Source organism: Lutra lutra, chromosome 14 (assembly GCF_902655055.1).
Source record: "Lutra lutra chromosome 14, mLutLut1.2, whole genome shotgun sequence".
Lineage (NCBI taxonomy): Eukaryota > Metazoa > Chordata > Mammalia > Carnivora > Mustelidae > Lutra > Lutra lutra.
In genome coordinates this window covers 71,490,482-71,514,732 of record NC_062291.1, presented here as the reverse complement: position 1 = coordinate 71,514,732, position 24,251 = coordinate 71,490,482, and the positions used below count along the sequence as shown (strand labels likewise).

The following is a 24,251-nucleotide window of genomic DNA, read 5'->3' as shown; positions in this document are numbered from 1 at the left end:
GCTGTCCCCAAGGCATGTTGTCAGGTCCTGGGTGCGCGAGCTCTGATGGCTGGCACGGCCCCGGGATGCTGGATCCCTTCTAAGGCTGCTGTCTCTGAACGTGGCTGCGGCTGCCACGGGTACTTGGAGAATGAATTCTTCACCCACTTTCTATTTTGAGTTGGCAGCTCCAGGTTCATATCTGCTTGGGGCATCTGGAGAGGCCGGATGTCTACTTTCCCCCAACCTCTAGCAGCTAAAGGGGTCCTCTAATGGGTTCTGATAGCCGATCAGTCCATGGCCAGTACCCATGGCGGCTTCCATCTTCGTGGTGTGGCTCAGAGGCCCCCTTCTCTCCTTCTGGCACTGCTTCCTTTTACCCAAGGAGCTTTCAGGCAAAAGCTCATGTTATTGGGGTTTTCTCTGGACTTAGCCTCTCCATTGTTTTCTCCTCAGTGTGAATGAATGGCAAGTGGGTTATTTTCCAGAGCGCCCCAGTCTGGCTCTCTCACGTGGGACGCTGCCCCAACTTTTTGTGAATGCCATCTCATGGTGGGATGTCAGCCACCCCGTCATCCTGTAGGGAAACGACACTCGCTTCCCTGGAGCGGGGGGCCTGGGTTGGAGATGTTCCCAGCTGTGGTTCCGGAGTCTTCCAGCTTGTCTTTCCTCCCCCTGGGGAAGTCCTGGGGTGAAGCCTGTTCCACTGAGGTGCTAGACTCTGCTAGGGGGAAATGCGGATACATGTCCTCCTGAACGATTTCTGAACCTTTGGCAACTCGGCCTGGCGGCCGCACATTCCCATTATCACCCCTGGTGCTGGCTGTCAGTTTCTGTTTACGGCACATTTCCTAGGCGCTAGGCAGTGTGCTAAGCATCGAACCCAAATTAGCTGGTTTAATCTTCTCCACTTCACAAAGAAGGCAACTGTCGCCTATGCCACACAGCCAGCATGGGGCTGGGATCGGAACCCAGGCAAACCCAGTCGCTTCCTATTGTCCCAGGCTCTTTACCCCAAAGGCAGCCCCCTTCCCAACCTTCTACATGCGCTCTACAAGGAAATGGAAAATCATCTCAGGTTCACTTTCCCCATAAGGCAGATGCTCCCAGCCACCGATGGTCAGGGCACCCAGACAGCCTGACTGCTCAGGGTTCCAACACTCTCTTGGGCAGGTAGACAGTGGGGTGGCTGCCCAGCAGGACACAGAGGGAGGGACAGAACCTCACCGAGTTTTACCTTTTAAGTGCTAGGAAGGCACTAGGAGCTTTTCCTACACTTGCACGGTGAAACTAAATGAACCAACCAAATGAGGAGAGCAAGGCTATTTATTCTGAGCTTACTACGGCAAGGGAGTCCGCCCCCCCCCCCCCCCCCCCCCCCCCCCCCCGTCTGCACTCTGGCAGACACTCAAAGGCAGGCAGAGGAGTGGGAAAGCTTTTTAGAGGAAAGGAGGAAGTTTCAAGTGGGCCCTGACTGGTGGCCGTCGGCCTGGGGAAGCTTCGGGGGAGCCCACAGGAAGCAAGCAATAGGCACCTGATGTGCTTGGTTAGGGTACGTAGTTTGGCTTTCCCTGGATGGTCCTAAGTTGGAATCAGGGGTGACCACTAGGGAGGCTGTCAGTTATTATCCGAGTCCTGATTCTTCGGGGCTGATGGTTACAGATGCTCCTATTTAGCTCCCTGGACTGTCACTAGAGATAGTGGCCAGGCTTCCTGGGCTGTTAGTAACAGATAAGGGGGCACTGTGCACTGTGGATCAAAGTTCTCTTCTTACTTGTGGTCATTGTGCCTTTGCATTTTCAGTCACATGTAATCCTCACAGCAGCCTATCCTACCGATGAGGAAACTGAGGTCCAAGGAAGTCAAGCAATGCGCCCCAGCTGACTCCCTGACTCCATGTTTGTCCCTTGTTTAACCCGAACCCCAGCCAGTGTCCTTCCAGACACAAATTAGATGGCATCTTTCTTTGGCTTCAGCTTTCCAGTACTATTTACCTCCTTTCTCTTAGAAGGCGATCGATCATGTGGCTTCTCTCCCTCCCTGCCAGACTGAAAGCCCCACCAGGGGAGCGGACTTACCCTGTTCTGTTGTGTTCCTTGTGTCTGGTCCATAGGACATGCTCCGTAAGCACCTGGTGATGGAGTCGGCGATCTTTGACTCCTTCCTGCCATGACTGCTCTTCATGTCCTTGAGACAGTGCTTGGGCTCCTCCCCGACCTGTGGCCAAGAGAAAGGGGGACCTCAGGAGCCAGGCTTAGGCTGTGACTACAGGGGCTGCCTGTGGCCCCTCACTTTGGGGTGAGCTGGGCAGTGACTGAGCAAGCAGCCCCCTGAGGAGAGCCTGTCCGACAGCAGGTGCCCCAAGTCACTGAGGGTTACATGGATCCTGTCAGATACTGGGGAGAGTCTTCCGAAGTCACATTTGCCACCATCCCTGCATCGCAGTCCAGGAAGTGAGGTTCAGGGAGGTTAAGGCCTCCATCGGAAGTCCCTGGCAGTGAGGAGATGAGTTGGGGTTTAGCCCAGATCTGCCCGCCTCTAGAGAACATGCTTCTGCCTGATGCCTGAAAACAGCACGAGCTATCCCTGCTGTCCCTCAGCTCCCTCCTGCGTCCTCCTCTCCACCCCCACCCCCAGCTGTGTGTCACTAGGAGGGAGGCGTCTCCGGGTGGTGGCAACAAAATACTGGATGCATTAAATACAAAGTAGTTGAGGAGAGGAAGTCTGCAGAATGGGATTGTTCCCAGTTGTGATCTTTACGACACGCATGACATAACCTCATGCAGCTCATAAGCACTTTTCAACTTTCAAACACCTCCAGCAGGTACCATACCCTGTCGTCTGCCCAGCCTGTCCATGCAGGAGGCTCAGCTCCCGGGTCCCTGGGACCCCAGCAGCTGCCTGGGGTGGGCTCCAGCTCTGACCCTAGGAAGACGCCAGGCTCGTCCCAAGGCCTCCCTGGGGATCGGTTCCCCTACATGGGCCTCACTGGGCAGGGCAAGGAGGGGTCCCGGCTTCGGAGGCTTTGCCCAGCTCTCTTGGGTTTGTCCCACCCACGGCAGGGCTGGTCCTGTGGCCACGGGTACACCTAAGCTTCAGCCGGCTCAGGTGACACTTGCTGGGGACACTGCTACTGACTCGGTCCCTTCATGTTGTGTGACTTCAGCCTCAGGCCTCGTCCTGGGCTGGGCTGGGCCCTCCCTGACATCCCCCCCACTGCCCCCCCCCCCCGATGCCTTCTCTGCTGCCGTCCTCACATGGTTCTCTTTCTGAATGACCCTGAGACAGCCCAAATTCAGATGGCTGTTTTGACTACTTCAGAGACAAAACCCAAACTCTACAAGGCCTGTAAAGCCCCGAAATGTGACTTCAGGATTGTCTGTGGCTGGGATTAATCTACATGTCTCTAGGGATGGGACTATGACAGAGCTGCTTGACCTTTGTCCCCAGGACCAGCGGCTGCTCCTGGGGAGTCGTTCTGCTCATAGTGTTGCAGGTCAAGCCCTCCCATTTTTGCAGATCTGCAAACTGAGACCCAGAGATGAGAGCAACTTGCTCGGGGTCCCATGGCTGTGCTAGAGCCAGAAGCTGGTTCCGGGATGTCGGAGGCCCAGGATGGCACTCTCTCCATGATGGCTGGGGGCTCTGAGTTAGACAGTACAGGGCGGGTTCCTCTCACCCGCGGCTGGACATCAGGTTTTCAACCAGAGTTGTGGTCTTCAGGGCCCTGCTCAGCAAGCCAGCAAGTGACTGAGAACGGGGTGTTTTTGACATCCATAACTGTCCCCTGCTTAAAACCTTCTACCCTCTCCCGCCAGATTCTTGATCTCTGACACCCCCAGCAGCAAACTTTTTCTGAGATGGTTGCTCACCTGGAAGCCACAACTGAGAGCCACAGCCTGGGGTAGGGTTATCTCCTCTAACTTGGGGGAGAAAGCCAGGACGGTGGCGTCCCTGTACCGACCTGAAACCACTGATCCCCACCACCCTTTGGATGTCCTTCTATCCAAAGTCAAGTGCATTTCATTTTGCAACTGAAATTTGACTCCATTTTAGGGCAACCAAGGGAAAAGACAGACCCAGGTCATAGTCTCCCTGGCCGAACTCCAAACATGAAGTCTTGCTGGTTGTGCTGATGTCACCCAACCAAGACTTGATGCGAAAGTAGGAGAGAAAGCTGCAGGGCTGGGGGAGGGGTGGTGTTTGCTGTGACGAGAGAAGGGAGGAAAGGTGAAGGTCTGCTTGGTAATATTGGAGAAGGGAACATGTGGGCACTGGACCGAAAGTCAGGAAACGGCTGCTCTATTTTTGGCTCATAAATCAGCGTGCTGGGTGGCCTTGAGCGGGTCACTTCCCCACTTCGAGCCTCAGTTTCCTTATTTTAGAAAACCAAATGGAGGATCTCCAGGTTCCTTTCGGTTCTAAAGAGCCCCTGATTTGAGCTCGGTCCTGGGCCATGAGTGAAGAAATGACTCAGTTTCGTTTCATAACTTGCGCCCCTCAGCGCCTCCCAGATTGGGGCTGGGAATAGGAGCAGACACTCAGCGGGCCAGCTAACCTGAGCCCCAGCGATCCGGCCAGCAGCCTGGGCTGTGGGCAGCCTCTTCCGAGGAGGGGAGAGGGGTGCGGGTGGACATGTGGGACAGGCGCTGAGTCTGGGCACCCCAGGGCGGGGACTGGCGCCCCCGACTTGATGTGGATTCAGGCTTTAGCGTTAGCTTCTCGAGGCTCGAGTGTCATTAGATGCTGCTTTTGATCAATGGAAAACAGGGAAAGCAACAAATAATAACATCCATTTGCTGGTAATTCCAGCCGTTTGTGGCATTTAATTAGCATAATTGACCTGAACCGGACCTTTTTCTCCACCTGAATTTAAAAATACATCACTGCTCCCCCACCCCATGACATCTGAGAAATTTTCTTTTTTTTTTAATGAGGTTTTAACTAAAGCCTAATATCAAAACACCATCTAATACTTTTATCTCATTGAAGACATTTGATGCTTATTAAAATATTATTGCTTTAAGGCTTATTTGATTTTTTTGCCAAGAGTGTAGGCAGAGCCTTGGTACTCGATAATAACAAAGAAACCTTAAACATGAAGAAAACACATGAAAGGTAATATGTTCCCCATTAGTCCCAGTATCATTTCCCCAGGATTACTGCTTTCCAAATATAGCATTAGTTTAAAAATAAAAAGCCGTTTACAGTAATGGGACACTTGCTAGTACTTCAGAGCATATGGGCCCTCCAAGGGGCTTGGACGACAGCTTCATTAAGAGGGACTGCAGGGGAGTCTTTTAAAAAAGAATCCCAGCACGCCTACTCAAAGGCCCCCCAGACAGGCCACCAACCTTGACCCAAGACCCGTGTCGAACCAGCCTCTTATTCCTCTTTCCAAACGGCTTTCCCTGGTGTGCTGTTGGTCCCAGAGATGAAAACATTTGGGAAGTTGACAAACAATCAGTTGGGCGCCACCTGGGAGAAGGGACATCCCAGAACTCTGCATTGTGGCCTCGCATGGGAGAGAGTGTGGCTGCCATCCATGGGGAAGGGTCCTTTGGAGGTGGGGGTGTCTTTAGCTCTGGGAGACGCAGGGGAAGTAAGCTCAGATGGGAGGATTTAAGGCATTCAGGAAGTACACGTGTCATGTGTACAAGTTTGGTTCATCTGGCCCAGACATGTCACTTTTTTGGCTAAGGATATCTCAGATCCATTTTCAGGGGGATGAACTCATCTAGCTAAGGGACAGGACAGTCCTGTAGGTAGACGGGCTCCCTCAAGTGTGGGGAGGGCCACTGCCATTGGCTTCCACCGGCTGGCCTGTGTCCAGCACCCACCGGAAGCGTCCAGGTCACAGAGGGCCCCCCGAATAGACTCATGTTACACGTTTGCTATTTTGGTCCAACAATGCAGGCCCCTTCCGGTATTGGAGCTGGTCTGCTGGCACTCATCAGGCACTCGGCTTCGAGAGGCCTCAGGGAGTCCGGGAGCAAGCTTCCAGCTTGAAGGGAGGGAGAAGGTCTCCTGGTTTTAAATCCCCAGCTACATGCCAACCATGTCTTGTTGTCAACAGAGAGGGGACGTTCAAGAGGGAGCAATGGAAATGAACGGAGAGGGTGCTAACAAGAGCCAGAATGGATTGCTTCGAAGCTTGCCTTCTCCCCAGGGGCAGGTGGCATTGCTCGCCCACCCCCACCCCCCGAGGGGGTTCTGCTCCACCAGGCCCCGCCTTTGCCACGGGGCGGGCTCCTCGCTTGCAAGCCAGTCAGGACCTGAGGTGGTGCCTCTACGTCTACTTTGAACGTTGGAATTTGGACCTCCTGGTCTGACCTCGTCTCGTGACTGCTCCTGATGCTCTAAATTCCTCCTTCAGGCCACGAATCGCTCGTTCCCCTTCGCTCTCGGAGCCCAGCGGCTGGCCCGGAGGAGCCATGGGTGTGAGCCAACAACACAAGCCCCCCTGGCTAAGAGTCTCCTGAAAAGACCAGCGGCCTCGAGGGCGGGGCCGGGCGGCTTCTGTTTACGGGGCACTCACCGAGGTCCAGGCTCAGAGCTGAGGGCACGACATGGTTCTCTCGTCCACTCCCGACCCCGCCACCCTGGCCCAGGGCGTTTCTCTAGGGACTCCCCTTCCTTGGGAGAGGATCCTGTCATGGGAATTGAACATGCCACCAGTAGGCAGTTCCTCTTCGAGGAAGCAGGGACAGGAGGGGGACCCTGAAGGAGCGCAGCAGACCACCAGGGAGGTGAGGGGAGGCCCTCCAGGTCTTGGGAGTGGCACGAACAGGGTGTGTGGTGTGTTGGAACGCGGGGGGCTGGGTGGTATGTAGTTGGTATCCCCCAGATGAACTCTAACTGATGGGCAGAGGCTGCTGGGAACGCCAGTTTGAAGAGGATTCGGAGGATGACAGAGAGCCAGGATCGATTAGCAATTGCGGCCAGGAACGTGGGAGGAAGGGGGTGACCTCCTGCTACAGGCTTGTCATCCCTGCCATCAGGAATGCTTAGAGGACAGAAACACGTGTTAGCTCTTTTGATCTCCTGACAGATCCTGATTTGGGGGTAAAGGGAGGAAGGTGCTGCTATTTACTAATTTCTCTTTCGTGGACAATTTCCTGCTCACTTGGACTCACCGGGTGCTGATACCAGCAGGGTTCCCGCATCTGTTCCGCAGGACCTCACCTGCCAGAGCCTGGCTGCCTGTCCGGCAGGAGGCAGGGGGTCCCACCGTCCCGGGAGGGCCCAGGGTGGGGGGAGCGCCACACAAAGCTCCACGGGCCTGAGGAACACCTTCCTGCCTCCTGCATTTCAAGTGGCTTCCAATGGCCACTGCTGGGAGATGCCCCATTTCTGCTGAGTCAGGGCAATGTTAGACTCCGCTCACCTGTAATGAGGGGGCTGCTGAGGACTCATTACCATACTGGACTTGGGGGCTGCCGCGTAGGGCAAGGGGACAATCTGCGAGCCAGAGGTTATGACTTTTGATCTAAGCGATGGCTTTGAAATATTTAAAACTCCCCTGAAACCAACCTGGGTCAGTGCTGTCCTCATTCTTCAGAGAAAGTGAAAAAGCCAGTCCGGGAGGAGGAGGCTCCGGACCGCTCTGCAGGCTGGGAGATCCGAGGGGCCTTTTGGCTAAAGTCAATGAAGCCCAGGTGAGAGACTGAGCATACGCAGGTGACGGGCTCAGGCAGGGTACAGGCTCCCGTGGTCTAAATTCCACAGGACCCTCTCCAGCCGAAGCCAGAGCCCCGGCCGGCCAGTGGTTAGAATGACACTTCCCAGGTCCCGGGTCCTTTCATGTTTCCCGTGTTGTATCTCCCCACCTCGTGAGTGTCACCTGACCTACCAGCGTGGAAGGCTTTGGAGGTTTTGAACTTGCCCTACATCAAATATGCCCCTCCTCTGCTCGGGAGAAAACCCAGCCACTCTGCCGCAGACTCACGGGGCATTTGATTGTCTAGAACACATCAAACAGCCCAACTCTCCCTTGTAAAAGTTTTACAAGAAAAATCATTGAAGACCAGAAGAGCTATCCTTCCCCTCTCCTCCTCCTTCACTGTTAAACCGGAGCCGATATTCCGGATTCCCACACTCTGGCGTCTGCCGGCCGGCGAGAGTGCTGGCCAGTGGGCGTGCGGTGGTGGAAATCTCGGCCTCCGGATCATTACACTTGCAGGCCACGGCTTGTGGGATCTAGTGATTTGGACATATTTTATTTAACCAGCTTAGTAAAAGGTAATATTCAGCAGCTGTGATCTATAGCAGAATTACAATTTTCAGGGTCAAGGAGGGATTTTGATATTAGGAGGTTGGGCAGAATTGCTATGAAATCTCATGAGCTGTCTTTAAAAATAAATGAGAAAATAGGTTATCCAAGAGTCATTGTAAGGGAAAAATCAATAGGCAGTGTCTATTCACTTGGGCTATCAAAATCCTTGAAATTTGAACAAAAGTTTCACGTTTAGTGTACTGTAGGTTTTGAAATATCGCGCTGGAGGCTTGGCGGGTACAAACTCGTTGTGCTGTGCATCCAAACGAGGCAGGTCTGGCGAAGCTGCCGGCTGCCTCGTAAGATGGGGAGTGAGTGTCTTGGTGACCAAATTAGATGGGTCAAAGGAGACTCCTGAAGAGAACCATGCAGGTGCCCCCGCCCCGCCCCCAGGAACACTGAGAAGCACCTGCTGTCCCAGAAGTAGGTGTGGCTGCTGGCTTGGTTCCCCTGCCCCTCGTGGTTGTCTTCCTGTCCACACAGTCTGCTGTGTCTCTGCCCCAGGTGGGGAACAAATGATCATTAAATAGGGAAATTCCTGGTGGTGAAATTGGGACTGAGCAGGTCTCTTGGAATGATAGTTGCCTGCATTCATTCATTCATTCATTCATTCATTCGCAATCACGACTTCCCGTGTGTTTTCAGATGTGTCTTTCACCTCTGCACAGTGGCAGCTCGTAGCCAATGAGGTTTATCCGAGGCGTGACTATTGCTAATTGGTACTGTTCTCAACTGGGTCTTCCAGGACGGCATACCCTTGGCATTGAAAAGGCTCATCTCAGCCCAACCAGCGGAGGCCGCCTTTGCTCTCCAGGTCTCTCTGTGACTCAGTTCCTATGGCAGGTAACTGCCAGGTGACTCCTCACCGGCCTGGGAGCCCTGGTCTGTGGTTTGACACTGATTTCCAATCCCTGGGGCCATGTCTAATATTCAGTGTTAAAAAACAATTTGAAAACATTTTTTTAAATGAAAAAATGTTTTAATGAATGAAGACATGAATACTCTTCTTTTACTATTATTAATATAAGGCATTCCTGAGAAATTTTAAGGTCATGTGCATGAGCAATCTTTAAAGAAAACAGAACAAAAATACGCAATACTCCCTCCCCTCAGTATTTGTCCAGCACGATGTTACAGAACAGCTCACTTTGCCAAGAGGAGCAGGATGGTGATGGCTTCTCACATGCCTGGTGGTGCTTTCCACGGGTTACCTAATCAAATCTCCCTATCAGGCCTTAGGGTGGGGGACATTCTCCCCGCTTTACAGTCAAGAAAACAGAGGCTCAGTGAAGAGATGAGTACGTTATTTCAACTCACCAATAAGAGAACCAGAGCTCATATCCAGGTCTGTGGTCACTCTGCAAAGCCATCTCTGGGGCAATTAAAGAAGAAGGGGGGAAAAAACTGGTATTCAAAAGCAACCTTGAACATGATTCTTTTAAGTTCCATCATTAAAATAAAAAAAATGACACTGTCTATATTCATAGTACAGAAATTGTCACAGAGTACTGAGGATTTATAACTCCCCTTTATTTAGAAAGGGAATGAAAGTAAGATAAATAATTCAAATGCAAAAGGGTAGCAATGGCAGACGCCGATTGAGGCATTTTATTTAACTCATCAAATAATACAGGTTAGTTTGGGAAACAACAACCAACATATATTTCTTGTACTAACGATATGTAGACCCACATTTCTAAGAAAGGTAATGAAAATAAATTACTTTGTGGAATACAGCAAATAAATAGTTGTTTTTTTTTTTTAAATAAACAACAAACCCCTATGAATACTGGGGGATGGGGAGTGAGGTTACAGAGGCATTGTGGAGCTGGGGGAAGCTGGACCTTGAAACAATACCGGAACATGAGGAAGGAACAGCACGTGTTAATGACAATTAACAGCAGACGTTCTAACTCCTTCCTCTCATCCCCTTGGTTTTAGGAGCGATTTCTCCCCAGCCCCGAGACAGGCTCTGAGCACCGCTCCTGACACCCACCGTCTGCGTGATCCAGATAATGTAATCGCAGCATCATTAGGAACCATGAAATCGCAATTCCCCGGGGAAGCAGCGCTATCGTTCAGTTACGCACAGAAGAGCCATTAATTAGCAGATTTCAGTTTAAAGTGACTATGTACTACACGGGTTCTAATCCCACTCTGGAGCAGCTCTCCGGCCTAATGAATTAGCTGGAGGAAGCGGAGCAGGAGCCAGAAGACAGCACTCAAAGGGAAATGAAGTGAAATAAGATAAACTTAAAGCCACAAAATTTAAAAATGATCAGGAGATCATCCACTGTTGGGGAAAAGCTGTAGAAGGAGCCAAACGGGGGTCATCCGAATCTCTTTCTCTTGCAATGGCACTGTCGAGCATGCCGTTTAACATCTGGACTCCATTTGAGGCAACTTGATCGAAAGGGACTCATTCATTCATTCATTCTTTTATGCCATTCATCCCACAAACGTTCTCTTTAAGTAACAGCAGTTTTACAGAAGAAGACAGGCTGCTACGTTGGACACATTCATCCCTTGGACAGGTGAGTCCTCCGACATCAGGCAGGGCAGGGGAAAGGGTCACTTGGAACCTCCATGACTGTCGCTGTGGAAATGCTTCTGAATGGAGATACCCTCTTCCTGGAAGGATAAGCGGAATCGGGATTTTTACCATTCTTGAGATAACCCCTCAACCCCAACCTGGTTGGCACCTACCCTCCTCTGGGTTGATACCTTTGAAATTTTGGCCTCACTGTTAAATAAAAGGGATGAATGTAGAGATCAATGACCACTCTTCACACACTGGCCTCAGCCCTTGGGCTGGCTGACATCTTTCCATTTCACAGCTTGCTTGGATCCCAGATATAGAGGCTATTGGTCTGTATTCCAGGGAAGAGGGGAGGCTTCTAGACTGGAGCTTCCGTTCCAGGACGTAATACCGATGGCCGGTACCTGGGGGAGAGCCTGACTTGTCAGTGGTTAAACCTACATGAGACAGGCTGAACCCCTTTTTAAGAAAGAAGGGCCATGTTCCAAGACCAAGGGTTGGCACCGCACACTGGTTTCTAAATCCTGTTCATGGGTTTCATCCAAGTGCACCTTCATAATGTGCCCGTGAGCAAGGGAGGGGCAAGTGCAAAAGTAATGATCTGGTTTCCTGATAGGGAAATGGGGTGCCCCAGAGGGAAAGTGACTCACCCAAGTAGGACTGGCTCCATCATTTGCGAGAGCCAAAGCAAAACGAAAATACGGAGCCCTGTGTTCAGAAAGCAAGAAAAAATGCTTTTTCATTTCTTCCCTTGTCTCTCTCTCTTGTCATGGTGTTTACAATTTTCTAGTTAATGTCTAAGTCAAGTCAAAATTTTAAGTCACTAGCATGAATTTTACTGTTCAGCTTTATATTGTGCAACACTGGTTTTAAAGGCAAATGTCAGAATATTTACATGTGGGAAATCAGCAGTTACACAGCCCATGTAGTGGGTTGTTCCTAGAGGGAGCCTCAACCAGACGACTCAGGCCAGAAGAGACAAGCTGGACTCAGGAACATTGGAAGAAGGAAGAGAGGGCTCCCCCAGGCCTGGGGATTCTCTCAGGAGAAGGGCAGACCCTCAGGATGCTGACCCCTGCCTTGTGACCTGGTCATGGACTTGCCCTCCAGCCTGGGGGTCAGGTTCCCTTTCTTCCCAGTGGCTGGACGGAGAGGTTGTACCCCAGGCCTGGAATGGGAGGTTGAGGTAGGCATCTCCCCCTTCTGCAAGGTCTGTGCCCCAATCCTCAGTGGATGGGCAACCCCAGGGGCTGGGCCAACTTGGTGCCAGGACGCACTAGGTGTACCTGGTGCCTACATCGGAGTGGATTAGAGGTTTGTCCCACTGAATGTGCCCTGACGCCGACAGCATAGGGCGGGGCCTGTGGCTGCCACGCCCCACTGCAAGATGCTGTGGGCTGCCCCGTCCAGCCCTTGACCCCGCCCATGCCTGAGCCCAGGTTGGAGGCAGGTCAGCAGCAGTTGCTTCAGAGAGGTTGGGGTGGGAAGACCGAGTGGAAGTGGGGCTCCAGGGGGCTGAGCATCAGACCCCAGAAGCAGGAGGTGGTGGGAGGCCGGACTGCGTGGGAGCTTGGCTCCAAGCTCCCTGCTCATGGTCCCTTGTCTCACCGAACTTCATTTACAAAATGCAATTATGAAGATAAAATTATCATGAATTTCAATATAGTGACTGTACAGCATTAAGCCCCTAGTGTGGGCCCTTCTGAAGGTGGGGTCACGTGCGTGACTGCACTGGTCACAGGCCCATGCCACCAGCCCTGCATCCAAGACCATTCCGAAGCTCAATGCACCAAATCTCCTGTTCTTCTAGGACGTTCTGCACGCCAGGGGCTGCCATCTTACCCCAGGGCCTTTGGCCCTCACATTAGGAACATTCCTTTTTCTCCGCCATGGGTGACTGGAGCTGGCAGAGGCCTACCTTCCTGAGACTTTCCAACCAACTTTCCCATTGGCCAGATGAAGAACCGGAACCCTGAGCAGGCTCTGACTTGCCAATGTGAGGCCACACACCAGGCTGGTGGCATGGAAGGGCCTAGAGCTCTGAGTACCTCCGGCCTGGAAAATGCCAGACTTTGGGAAAAGAGCGAAGCCTCGAGGGGTCTCCCTGCCAGGCTGTTCCTGGGTGTGCAAACACCACCACCACGGCTTCCAGGACCTGGAGGGTCAGCGCTTCCTCCAGCTCTAAAACCGTGTCCCCCTAGTATCAGCAACCAAGGAGTTTGCCAGAGGCCTCTAGGGGCTTGGCGTTGGGGGAGGAGAAATCCAATTCTCACTTGTTTTTCACAAGATTCTTTTGCTAGTGATGGTGGACTTGAGCACAAAAATGCCTTTCCCTGGGGACACTAGTAGCTCAGCTGAGGGGACACCCAGGGTACCCTCTGCCAGTTCCTTAAGAGAGAAAAATCTGATATTCAGGGGAAAAAATGATCATAGCCAACAGGAATGGAACTGAGTTTTTCTATGAATGTTGGTTTAAAAAAGAATGTAATGGAGGAACATTAGCCACGTGGCATGAAGGCCAGCACTACCAAAGAGGCCCCGTGGCTGGGCCATGGCTTCCAGAATGCGGTGCTGTCTGAGTTGCATCTCCTTGTGCAGACGAGAGAAGCCTGAGGAGAGGCTGAAGACCTGGATTTTCTCATACTGGGTTTTCTCAAGCGAAGACTCATTCCCTCTCTGTGCCCCATCTACCCGTCTGAACAAGCAGGTTGGCCAAAATGGTCCCTAAAGCCTGCACAGCTAGAGGGTTCTGTGAATCTGAGCCCATCTGCCTGGGTTTGCCATCCAAACGCACCAGCCTGGAGCCCAAGGGGCACGGGTCCCACATTTCCTCCTTTCCAGCCCCAATTTCCCTGGCTCTGTGGGTTTCATCTCCCCTCAGAGGGAGGGAGGGAGGCCCACTCAGAGGCCAGGACCGTGCTGCAGCCTTTGCCGGGGTGCCCAGGCTCCTCCAGTCCCCGGATCAAAGTTTCTCCACTGTCTGGGGGCTGGAGGAGGGGGAGGGTGACCCATCAGCCTCGTGCCCAAATCTGGATTCTGCTTCTATTTTCCCCTTTCTGCATGGGGGACAGAGAGAGAAGAAGGAGAGAGAAGCCTTTGAAAAACGTCTCCTGCTCCATCGCTCAGCAATTCACCTCGCCGCTGAGCCCAGTGACACTCCCGTGGTGCACCTCTTAGCCACTCGGCAACTTTTTTCCCTTTTATGATATTTTGGGTTTCTGATTGCCTGCCAAGTCGAACCTTTATCATTTAATAAGCAGAAAAAAGGAAGAAAGAAAAAAAGAAAAAAGGAAAAAAAAATCCTCTAAGTCAGTCCCAATCTAAAGGGTCCCCATACCTGTCCCCTGCCTCTCTGGGGCTGGTCCTGGACCCAGAGCCAGCGCTCATGGGGATTCAACCACTGGCAGGCAAATGTCAACTCTACTCTAGTCCAACGGGGCTATTTGCACATGTAATTGCGGGAACCGCAAGGAGGAAGGAACACACAGCACTAGGGGGCGTGGCAAGGACTCGGGGCAGGTGCGGCACTGACCTTGGTGGGGCAGCGGTGGGAGGTGGCAGGGGGATGGGCAAGGCGGCAGGGTTTCCAGTGCGGCTCACCCTAGAGCCCTGCCTGAGAGCAGAGAGCAAGGCAGGGCTCTGGGGACGAAAACAGTGTCCCACCTGCAGTCCCAGGGCTGCCGCGCATGTTTTCTTACCTCACTTCTTCACCACGTGTCTTTGGGGCCTGGAACATGGTAGATAGCCAGTACGTATTTTTGACTAGATGAATAAACCCAGTTACACCTCTCATGCTTCAGACAGGGAAAGGCGTGGTTGTTTAGAATTCCTGTTGGGGACAATGATGAGCCCATGAAGTCCCTAGCTCTCTTACTCTAGTTTCTTGGCGGGGGCGGCAGGATGTATGGATGAGGAGGAGACAAGTCAAGCAGAGACAGTCTCTGAGAGTCACGATGTCCCTGCTGTGCTGAGACCGCTGGATGGGGCAGCGTGGGGAGGCGCTGCCCGAGGCAGAAGCCATCAGGTTGGGTCTCCTCCCCAAATGCCTTGGCCTCCTCATCTCAGCAGGGCCGGGAGGGGAGCAGGCTGCAGCAGCCCCCCAAGGAAAGCAACTGGCTGGAACCCACTGTTCTAACTACCCTCCCACCGCCTTCCTGGCCTCTCTCCTTCTCCTCCTCCTCAGGAAGGGCATTGCTGTGGGACGTACCAGGGGAACCTCACCCAATTATCTTGCCTTGGCAGGGCCCTGTGTTCTCTGACCTGAGTGGTCCTGGGCTCTGGGGCCAGCCAGGGTGTGTGTGGGCTTCTATGGCAAGGCTGTGCCCCCAGGAACCCATTCCTTACCCAAAGGGCAGCTGATCCCAGGAGAAACCACCAGGCTGGTGCCAAGCAACCAAAGGTCTCCTTCCTTTCTACTGCCTTCTCCCAAAGACCACAGACTGCTCCTTGCCATGGTGGGTCGTTCCCACCCCAAATCCAAAATCTGCCCTCAGGAATGGGTCACTGGTCGATGGAACTGAAGCTGACCAGGGGAAGAAGAATCTGCATTTTGCCCGGGGTTGAGGTCAGACACCAGAGAAACGGATCTTTCGGAGTGGGATTTCAGGAAGCTACAAGCTCACGGGCGTTCCTGTGCAGAAACCTGGCTCATCTTACAACTGTACGTGGCCCAGAAAGAGATGGGAACGAGGAAGGGGACAGTGTTTGGAGCCTCAGGGTGTGGGGCTGCGGGCTTCAGGCCCCGTGCATTTAGCCTCCTATGGCTGAGGTTTCTTATTGAATTTAACAGCAATCCCACTCCCCAAAGATGTGGCAGATTCGGGCCACATTCTCAGCTTGTCTCTCTTCTGATGGTGTTAAGATGGAAAATTAACAGGCACACACAGTGTGGCACGCCAGGGTGCTTGGACCCAGTGCTGGGCACGCGGGACGCCTCCTTCAGTGTCAGCGGAGGGTGCCTCTGTGGCCTGGGTCTTTGGCAGAATCTTCTGGAGAGAAGCTGGAGCCTGAGGATGTATTTCATTCTCAACTCTGTGGGGCCTCATCATGCAAAAAAAAATTTCTGTCCAACTTAGTACTTTTCTTGGCAAAATAAGTTAAAAACAAAAAAGTTGAGGCAACAAAGCAGCACTGAGCTGGGCCCCCCGGCCCCTCCCCCAGCACTGTCCCCTCCTGAGCACACCTGGGGAGGCTGAGGGGTGGGGGAAGGAGAGGGCTGCACTGAACGGCGCTGTCCTGCCCCCAGGAAAAGTCCAGGCGGCTCTCAGCGGAGCTGTGTGTGCAGCAGATCAATACGGGCTTCGGGGCCGCTGAGCTATTATTCACGCCAAAGGGCCTTGTTTGGATGAAGGGAAGGAGGGGTGCACGAGTTCACAGAATCACAGTCTAGAGCTCTGCTGCTTGGCATTTCCCCCTCTCTCTGTGATGCCTTCGTTATTTATGTAGCACGAGTAATGAGGTGATTCAGGACGAGGAAGTGCTTTACCCACAGCATGCTGGGAGCTCCTTGAGGCATGACAACAGAGATTCTGTGTGATTTGATTTGGCCGAGGTCCTGGGAGAAAGGCACCCTGTCTTTCTCCGGCTTTGGCGCCTCCTGAAGGAGGCCAATAATGGGCCCAGGGTGGCACAAAGTGAGGCCTGACGCCGGTGCCCTTCCCTCTTATCTCCTGGGATGAGTCCCACTCACCATCTCCTGTCCCTGGTGCTGGGAATCCATCCTTAACCCGTACGCCATCCGTCCCTCACCTCCTCACATTCTCAACCCGCTTGTGCTGTCATTTTGGGTTTGTCCCACCATCTTGTTTTTGGCCTACTTGCCTCTGGTAAGCAGGCTTTGGAACATTTCCCTTATTACTGAGCTAGAATCCTAGTGGACATGGGCAGTCTCTCCCAGCATCCCCTGCGTCTTCCCTCCTCTACAACAGAGACGATGCTCACCCTGGTTCCATCCCCTCTTCCGGGACCCTCTCTCCAGCCTTGGCTCCGATCACATGCATTATTCTCCTCCCTGCACCGGGCCTCTCTTGGTTACCCTGCAGGGTCTCCTTTCTTGGGACGGATCCTGTGGCTTTAAGCACTTCTCGAGCTGCCCACCCAGTCCCCTGCCTCATTTTTAAAAGGCTGACATCTTGTCTAAGAACTACCTAAGTCATAAAACTTGGATGGCCCAAACTACTGGTTTGAGCCCAATGGGCTGCAGGCAAAGCCATATAAACAAGGATGTTTCCTGGAGTTCGGCTTAAGGTGAGTGAATTACACAGGATGAGGTCGGGTTTGAGGGCTGGCGGCTCATCTCAGGCAACCAGCGTCTCTGGGAGTCAGACTAGGGATGGCTTACCACAAAGCCTTCCTTCCTTTTGGAAAAACGACTCTGAGCCCATCTTTTGCCGAGGTGTGGCATCCGTTCCAAAGGTGGTAAGCTGTCACGCGGCTAATCTGGAACAGGCCAACATGGAGATTCAAGACCCCTCAGGCCCAGGCGTGTGTGCCGTTTCCATGCCCACGGTGGTCTCTGAAGCTTAGGGTGGCTTCACTTGTCCCACCCGCCGGACCCGGCCCTCCTATGCCACAGCTCCTGCTGGGACTGTCTGTCCTTGGATGGGTGAGGCTGAGAGATGGTGGCTGAGCAAGGGACGTGTGCCATCTCTCCCCTTCACATCCATGGAGTGGCTGGCTGCCCAAGGGGTCTGTCTTCCTGGGGACAGGTGGGTGGGAGCAAAGCAGGTCAGCAGAGAAGGTCTCCTCGTTCCCTGTTATTTACCAGGTCACCCCTGCCCTGAAGTACCAACAGACCAGGCCTCTGACAGTGGCTTCCATGGCTCTGTGAAACTCACGGAATCAGACAGGGAGGCCGGATGAAGTCAGGCGTTCCGGCGTGGAGAACGCCGCTGACTTCAGATCTGGGATGGCGATGATGATGATGAAGGAGCTTTTCCCCTCAAAGCTCAGAGCCCATGGAAAAGCTGACAATTCACCAACAGCAAGTCCCAGAAAGGAAAAAAGATAGAAGGTCAGTTCCAGCAAGGCATCGCTCCTCTTGTCTCTTAGGGTAGCACTGTTTGCAATGAGCTCATCGACTACACAGAGACGCCCCATCACACCCTCCCCACACCAGCCAACTGGACACACAAGCGTTCCTTTAAGAAATCCCTACTTACTCTCCAGACCACAGTCTTCCAACCACACACTCAGCTGGCGGAGGAGACAAGTGGACCAGAGACAGGGGACTCACAGAGTATCCTTTGAAACCAGCCCCAGCCGCCACCCACCTACAGTCCTTGGCTCTGGGTCTGCATTTCTCCCAGGAAAGCCCACCTTGGCTCCCAGGCACCAAGCGTCCCACTGCACTAGCAGTTCAAAGCAAAGCGACGAGGAAATCATTGCTTGTAGTTAATTCTCAACTACGTAGACAAACGGCTATAAATATTTATGATGGGAAATTTTGTTATTTAAAAAATTCGGCTCTAAATTTCCAGCTAACTCCATGAAGAATGCTTGCTGAACAGGTTGCAAATTAAGAACAATTATTTTTCTCTTCTGCATTTGAATAGAACTTACAGCTAAAGTCATTTAAAGGGGTTAACATCAACCTTAATTAAATATTAAAGTGTGCCTGTACCTGCTGCTATTGTTGCCCCTTCGAATAAGATATAACCTATTTTTGACAAGTTTTCATCTTTCTCTGTGGAAGACGCTACATGAAATCAAATCAGTGGCAAAGAGGAGAGTAATGAATAATCTATTTCATATTCCAACAGTACCCGGAGCTCGGGAGTGGAAAAATATTCAGTCAGATGATGGCAAGAGGCTGCTCGGGTACCACATGACACAGCTAATGTTTAAATAATAATAATAATAAAAAGCGATAAACAAATCATTAGCCCTTAACAGTTGTTTAATGCAATTTGTTAATGAACGTAATGGTGGGGACTAATAATGAAAGAAAATAAAAACGTCTAAACAGGCTCCACGTTGCTGGCAATGCGCAATTATTTCCTTGTCAAGTTTTTATGATTTAATGAGCCCCTCTGGGACTGACGGCTGTCAGTCAGTCGTGACTTTTTGACACCATTACAACTTCAAATACAGCAGCAGGCAGGCTGTTTTCCTCGGATTTGAAATACTGAAATGATCTGACAGTTTTAAAGAAAAGATGTGCAAAAAAAAAAAAAAAAGAGGAGAGAGGGAGAGAAAGACAGTTGCTTTCCTTTCTTTCTTTCCACCCCCTTCCCTTCTTCTACCGGGTGGATAATCTCTGGATGCTGTTTGGTAATGAAAATCCAATCACTGAGGTCATTATCTGATGAGGTTTTTTGGAACAGGCAGGCTTTTTTCCCCCTCTTTATTTCTTTACTTAATGATAACCCTCAATGGGCTGGCCCCGCATGGGACGGCCAGAGCCGCACAATTTTGTTCACCATTAATTTCAGCCTTTGAAGCTCAGGGCTCAGAAGCAGTAGCAAAGCAAACCCCCCACCAAGCTAGTTCCAAAATAAGACAATCCAGCCTGCCTTAAACAGAATAGCAAATGGCCTCCCAGCCCAGGCCTGGCGGCTGACGTCAAGCCCCGCGCATCTGCAGGCATTCGCCTTCAACACGGAACATTTAAAACTCTTTACAACTTAAGAGACTTTAATTAAATTGCTTTTGATTCCGGAGCAGGGTAGCATCCGCTTTTATTTATTCGGTCGGTCGGGGAAACTGTTTAGTCTGCATGAATGTTAGATGGCAGGGGCTTCCCCCTCCCGGTCCTCCTCCATGTCCTGGTCTTCATCCCCGATCCCACCTTCCCCTTGAACATCATTTTTAGCACAGGTGCCCAACCGCAGAAATAGTCCTCGATCAAAGTCTACGTGTTAAGTTCCTAGAACCTTTTACAGATCTAGGACCGGCTTCGCCTTGCTGGGCTCTCTCCCTTCCCGCGTGGAGCCGGACCTCCGCTGAGGCTCCTGGGCATTTCCCCTCTAGCAGCCGGGAGGGCCAGGCGCGAGCGCGGGGGGGACTTCAGACCAGCGTCTTACAAAGCGCCCACTATCCGGGTCACTTCTCCGGGTGGGTTGGATGGGGCTGTTAGGCCAAGGGTTATCTGTTCGGATTCTCTCCCTCTCGAGGTTGAATTGGGGCAAAGTCTCCGGCAAGTGCTGATAAAGAGATAGAACTGGCGAGAAAAAAAGCCACAGTGGGGGGGGGGGGTGAGCCATGCACTCCCTCCCCATTTCATCTACTTCACCACCAGCACAAGGTTTTACTGAAATATTTAGGAGCCGGCGGTTTTCGACGATCAGATGAACCTGGCTTGCTGGGTGGCCTGGGGAAGAGGCACGAGGTGCGGGTAGAGAGCTGGTTTTACACTTTAGCTAAGATCAACGGTTTCAAAAGCAGCCACCAGAGAGCTTGGTGTAATACTTCCCCCGCCATTCGTGTTTCAGAACGAGAAGGAGGTTGTTTGTTTGTTTCCTCCCTTTTAATGGTTTCTCCAATGTGTTCAGCATGTACAGATTTCCGTTATCGGAATAAAAGAATCTTGCTGAGATGGATCCCTTCAGCTGATAGGAAAATGAGTGCTGCCTTCCCAGTCCTCCACTGTCCTACCTCGCCCGGCCAAAATCCCACCCCATCCCTGCGAGGTAAAGGCTGTAGCTTTATTTACACAATACTAAATGATTTATCTGGACACACGCAGGCCCTGGCCTGTTTCGCTAAGTGCGATTTCTCTGGTGGATTTTGCCATTCTGCATTTCCTCTCTAAACCATAACGGTTCTTTTCTGAGTTGGGGGGAAAAAACATAAAAATAAAGGAGAGCATCCAGGTGATCTCAATCTACGGGCACAGGTGGTTAGCATTTTTTATGAAGAGAACAGGTCCGCTTTTCAAGGATTCCGAGCTTTCAATTATATTCAAAAAGATAGTACAGACCTCGGAAGTGCCTATGAAGTCTTAAGAAAAACACATTTTGCTTTATGACAAGGGGGAAAATGACCTCAGCTTGGGGCAACTTTCAGCCTGATCATAAACGAACTCATTTTGAACGCAATTCCCTGTTACCTTGGACAGAAAGAAACCAAAGGAAATCACAAAGCACGTCAGAGGTTTGAATACACAGTGAACTCAGGAAGGCTGTGCTAACATTCTTTTTTTTTTTTTTTTATAGAAAATCCAAGCAGTCCTTTGTAACACGCTGCAACCCCTTATTCTTTGAAAGGTTAGTGAACGTTCTCCATGAAGTTTATTTCTAGTGAATTATCCTATAGGACTCTACCATATTTATAATCACATTTGAAATTTCACACCAACAGACTCATGTTCTTCCTCTTCCTGAAATATTCATGTTCTCTTTACATACTGGAATGGATGTGCAGAGAGCCTTGTCAGACCTTTTGCTTGTAGGAGGGCTGTTTTGGCAGTGCAGATATTAAAACCCAAAAGGGTATCGAGATGCTTACACAGGTCAGGGGAGAGGAGGTCACAATTAAATATCGTGCCAGGACTCGCTTTGTCAGCAAATTCTGGGGACTAGGGGATTTGGGGAAGGTAAGGAAATATTTCATGTAGCAGGAATCAAAGTTGTGAAAAGTGGATCTTGGGCAGGCTTTGCAAAAATGTTCTTGGCTGTAAAAAAACAAAAACAAAACACACACACACAGAAAAACACAGAAAGTGCTAAGTCAATGTCCTGCACAACTGACACTGAATATCCACCTTTTCAATGCAAGCGCTCAGGCAGGTAGACTATCTTCATTATGCCTCGGTAGGAACAGGGCTGGTTTGCTGGAGCTGGTCACTGGCTTTGGCCCCTGTTTTTCTCTGCATTTTTATCCTCGGACATCACAGAGGGGCAATTTGGTGACAAGAGATGTGTGACAAACAGCACAGCCCATCACATGCCCCACGGCTGACTCATCATGCCCTGTCCCAAACCGTGACCCCTGACATGTCCACAGGGCAAGGAGGAATGTCACCAAGGCTATTTTGGTTAGGAGATGAAATCACCAAAAGGCAAATAAACATTCCCCTTCCCCTACAGAAAACAAATCTGGGTGAAGACAAACCTAGAAAAGGAAACCGACCCGCATGCAAACAGGAATAGAAAATATTTTTACACTCTTTGCACTTCAGCTGAACAGTGGTGAAAAGAGGGAGGGTCATTCGGGGCCTGTCAGCGCAAAAGAATGATTCATGTGACCATTTTGTCTTAATTACTCAGAACAAGCCGTTGTTGCTGTTTGTCAGGGAGGAACAGATCCATCAGTGTCTTCTCACAGAAAAAGTCACCGCCATCAGGATGGTGACGACCAGGATGATGGCCAAGACGACGACCAGGATGCGGTTCTGGATGATTCTAGGAAAGAGCAGATGGAAAAAAAAATTCACATAGATACACGAAGGGTTTTCTGACAAAGACCACCAAGACCAGGCTGCCTAATCAAAAGACGGTTTCACAGGTGGGGGTAGGAAGCCCAGTGTGGGGCTTGTGTGCATGTGTGCACGTGTGTGTGTGCGTGTGTGCACGTGCACGGGAGCTTCCGCTCCTATGAACCACCCACGAGGAAACGAGCGACTCCACGGTGACTGTCACACGGCACCTGGAGAAATGCTCACTGCCAAGCAAAAGCTAATCAAATGGCTTTCCGGGCTCGGGGTACCATGTAGTAATCTGTAAGCGATCAAGGGCCCCATGCGAGCTTCTTTTTAATTTAAAATGTGAGACAAGCCTCATTTTTTTGCAGTGTTTCCTGTTAAAGTAAAAGACTCCAAGGAAACATATGTCAGTAAGGTACTTACCTGTACAAAAATACCCAGGGAAAAGTAAAAGAGAGATTTAGGAAGAAAAGGACAGGATTAAGAAGCAAGTGTCAACCTTGCTGCTCGGGCTGTGAAACCGTCATCTGTCACTGGGGCTCACTGCTGTGTTACACCAGGAGGAAACGTTACATTTGCTCTGTAACACACACACACACACACATACACACACACACAAGATGGAAATGAGAAATTACACAAAGTCCCCGAGTGCCTCGTGTGCTCTGGGGGGTGGGCCCTCACCTCTGGGGGTTCCAGCCCCCTCGGCTCGGGCTCTGCCTAATGCGGACGGGGAAGTGGGAAGTCGGGAGGAGAAGCAGACTACAGACACGTGCTCCGAGATGCCTGCAGAGCTCCCCATGAAGTTGCTTCTTAAGGTGTTAGTTCATTCTGAGAAAAAAGGTTGAGCCCCAGAATGCCTTGTTGAGACCATCAAAGGGAACCCAGGTCAAGCGGCCTCGCCCACGCTCCTCCCGCAGAACCGACCACACAGCGGTGGAACGAGTGGCTGGCGGTCCGGCCGGCTCTCCAGGTGCCCAACACCCGCAGCAAACCCCATCCACCTGTCCTGCAAATATCAAGCGGGAAAAGGTCTGCTGTCTTGGTCTAACAAGAGACCCTGCCCTCCTATTTTGTATCTCTGCGAAAAAATCTCTGCAGGGTGTTGGCAGCCTTTTCTAAGTTCTGGACAAGTTTCTTTCTCGGAAGGAAGATGACATCCCTGTGGCTTCAGCTGGAGTCCTCCCCGCCCACCCCCTTCCTCTCCCAACCTAAATGGATGGATGGAGATGGGGCACATCAGACAAGCCCACTCCCCGGTGGCCCCCCTGGAAGGACTAGCTCCTTCTCCTCCTGACAGGTTACAAAACGATCACATTTGCTGACGCGTCTTCCGCAAAACTGCTTTAGTGCCTGTGTCCACTTTCCTCGAAGGAGATGAATGGTCCGCTCAGTCCTCATTTATCACGTAAGGCTCAGCTAAGATCTGTCTCCTTTATTTCTTCCTTTCCCCACTAGAAAGGCTGCGCCCTGACATTAATTCTTCTGCAGTGACAGCTAATTCAGACTTAACAGACCGTATTTGCTCAGGAGGCAGGGAGATTCTCTGTCCCCAAAATAAATAAATAAAAACAGGACTTCACGGCTTGTTAAAGTAAGGCTAATTATGAACACTGATCAGTGCTACTTGGTGGGTTAATTTAAAACCCAAATTGATTTTTTCCCCTTTTCTCTGGAAGGGGCAGAAGTCTTCAGAACAGTCTCGACACATCCCGTTTGCCCAAGTCACTGTCACAATCTCTATTTACCACAGCCATCCGCGTCAGACTTGCAAAGGAAATCAGCAAAATTGAAACTCAGCAGCGAAACAGATTAAAAGCATGAAAACTCTTTAAAATTCTGCCCTAAGTAATATACGGTAGTGTGTCTCTTGGTTGACAACCATTTTATGTGTGGGTTGAGGGCCCCAAGGCATCCGTGATGCTAATTTATAAAGGATTAACCACGGGGGTTACTTGTTTAATCCGAAGCATGGTTAGAAAAATGAATACACAGGAATCCCTAAATCTTCAGCTCTTGCCTGGCCTTCCTAATTGGGCTTCCCTCATCTCAAGGCAAAGAGGGGTGTGATTCAACCATGATCATTCTTAACAGCT

The 24,251-nt window shown here is 51.3% G+C and overlaps 1 protein-coding gene across 9 annotated transcripts in view; it reads right to left on the bottom strand.

The window, feature by feature from the left end:
* Positions 1-9,314: 9,314 nt before the first annotated feature.
* The window catches only part of VTI1A (vesicle transport through interaction with t-SNAREs 1A), a 365,858-nt gene continuing 350,921 nt past the window's right edge, over positions 9,315-24,251 (bottom strand). For 3 of the 9 annotated variants that reach the window (XM_047702430.1, XM_047702437.1, XM_047702438.1), the window contains one exon: positions 9,317-22,135. In XM_047702430.1, coding sequence (XP_047558386.1) covers positions 22,042-22,135 — 94 coding nt within the window. In that variant the 3' untranslated portion in view covers positions 9,317-22,041. Of the gene's footprint in view, positions 22,136-24,251 lie in introns of all 9 variants that reach the window. The other 6 variants (XM_047702425.1, XM_047702429.1, XM_047702431.1 and 3 more) reach the window with 4 other exon arrangements.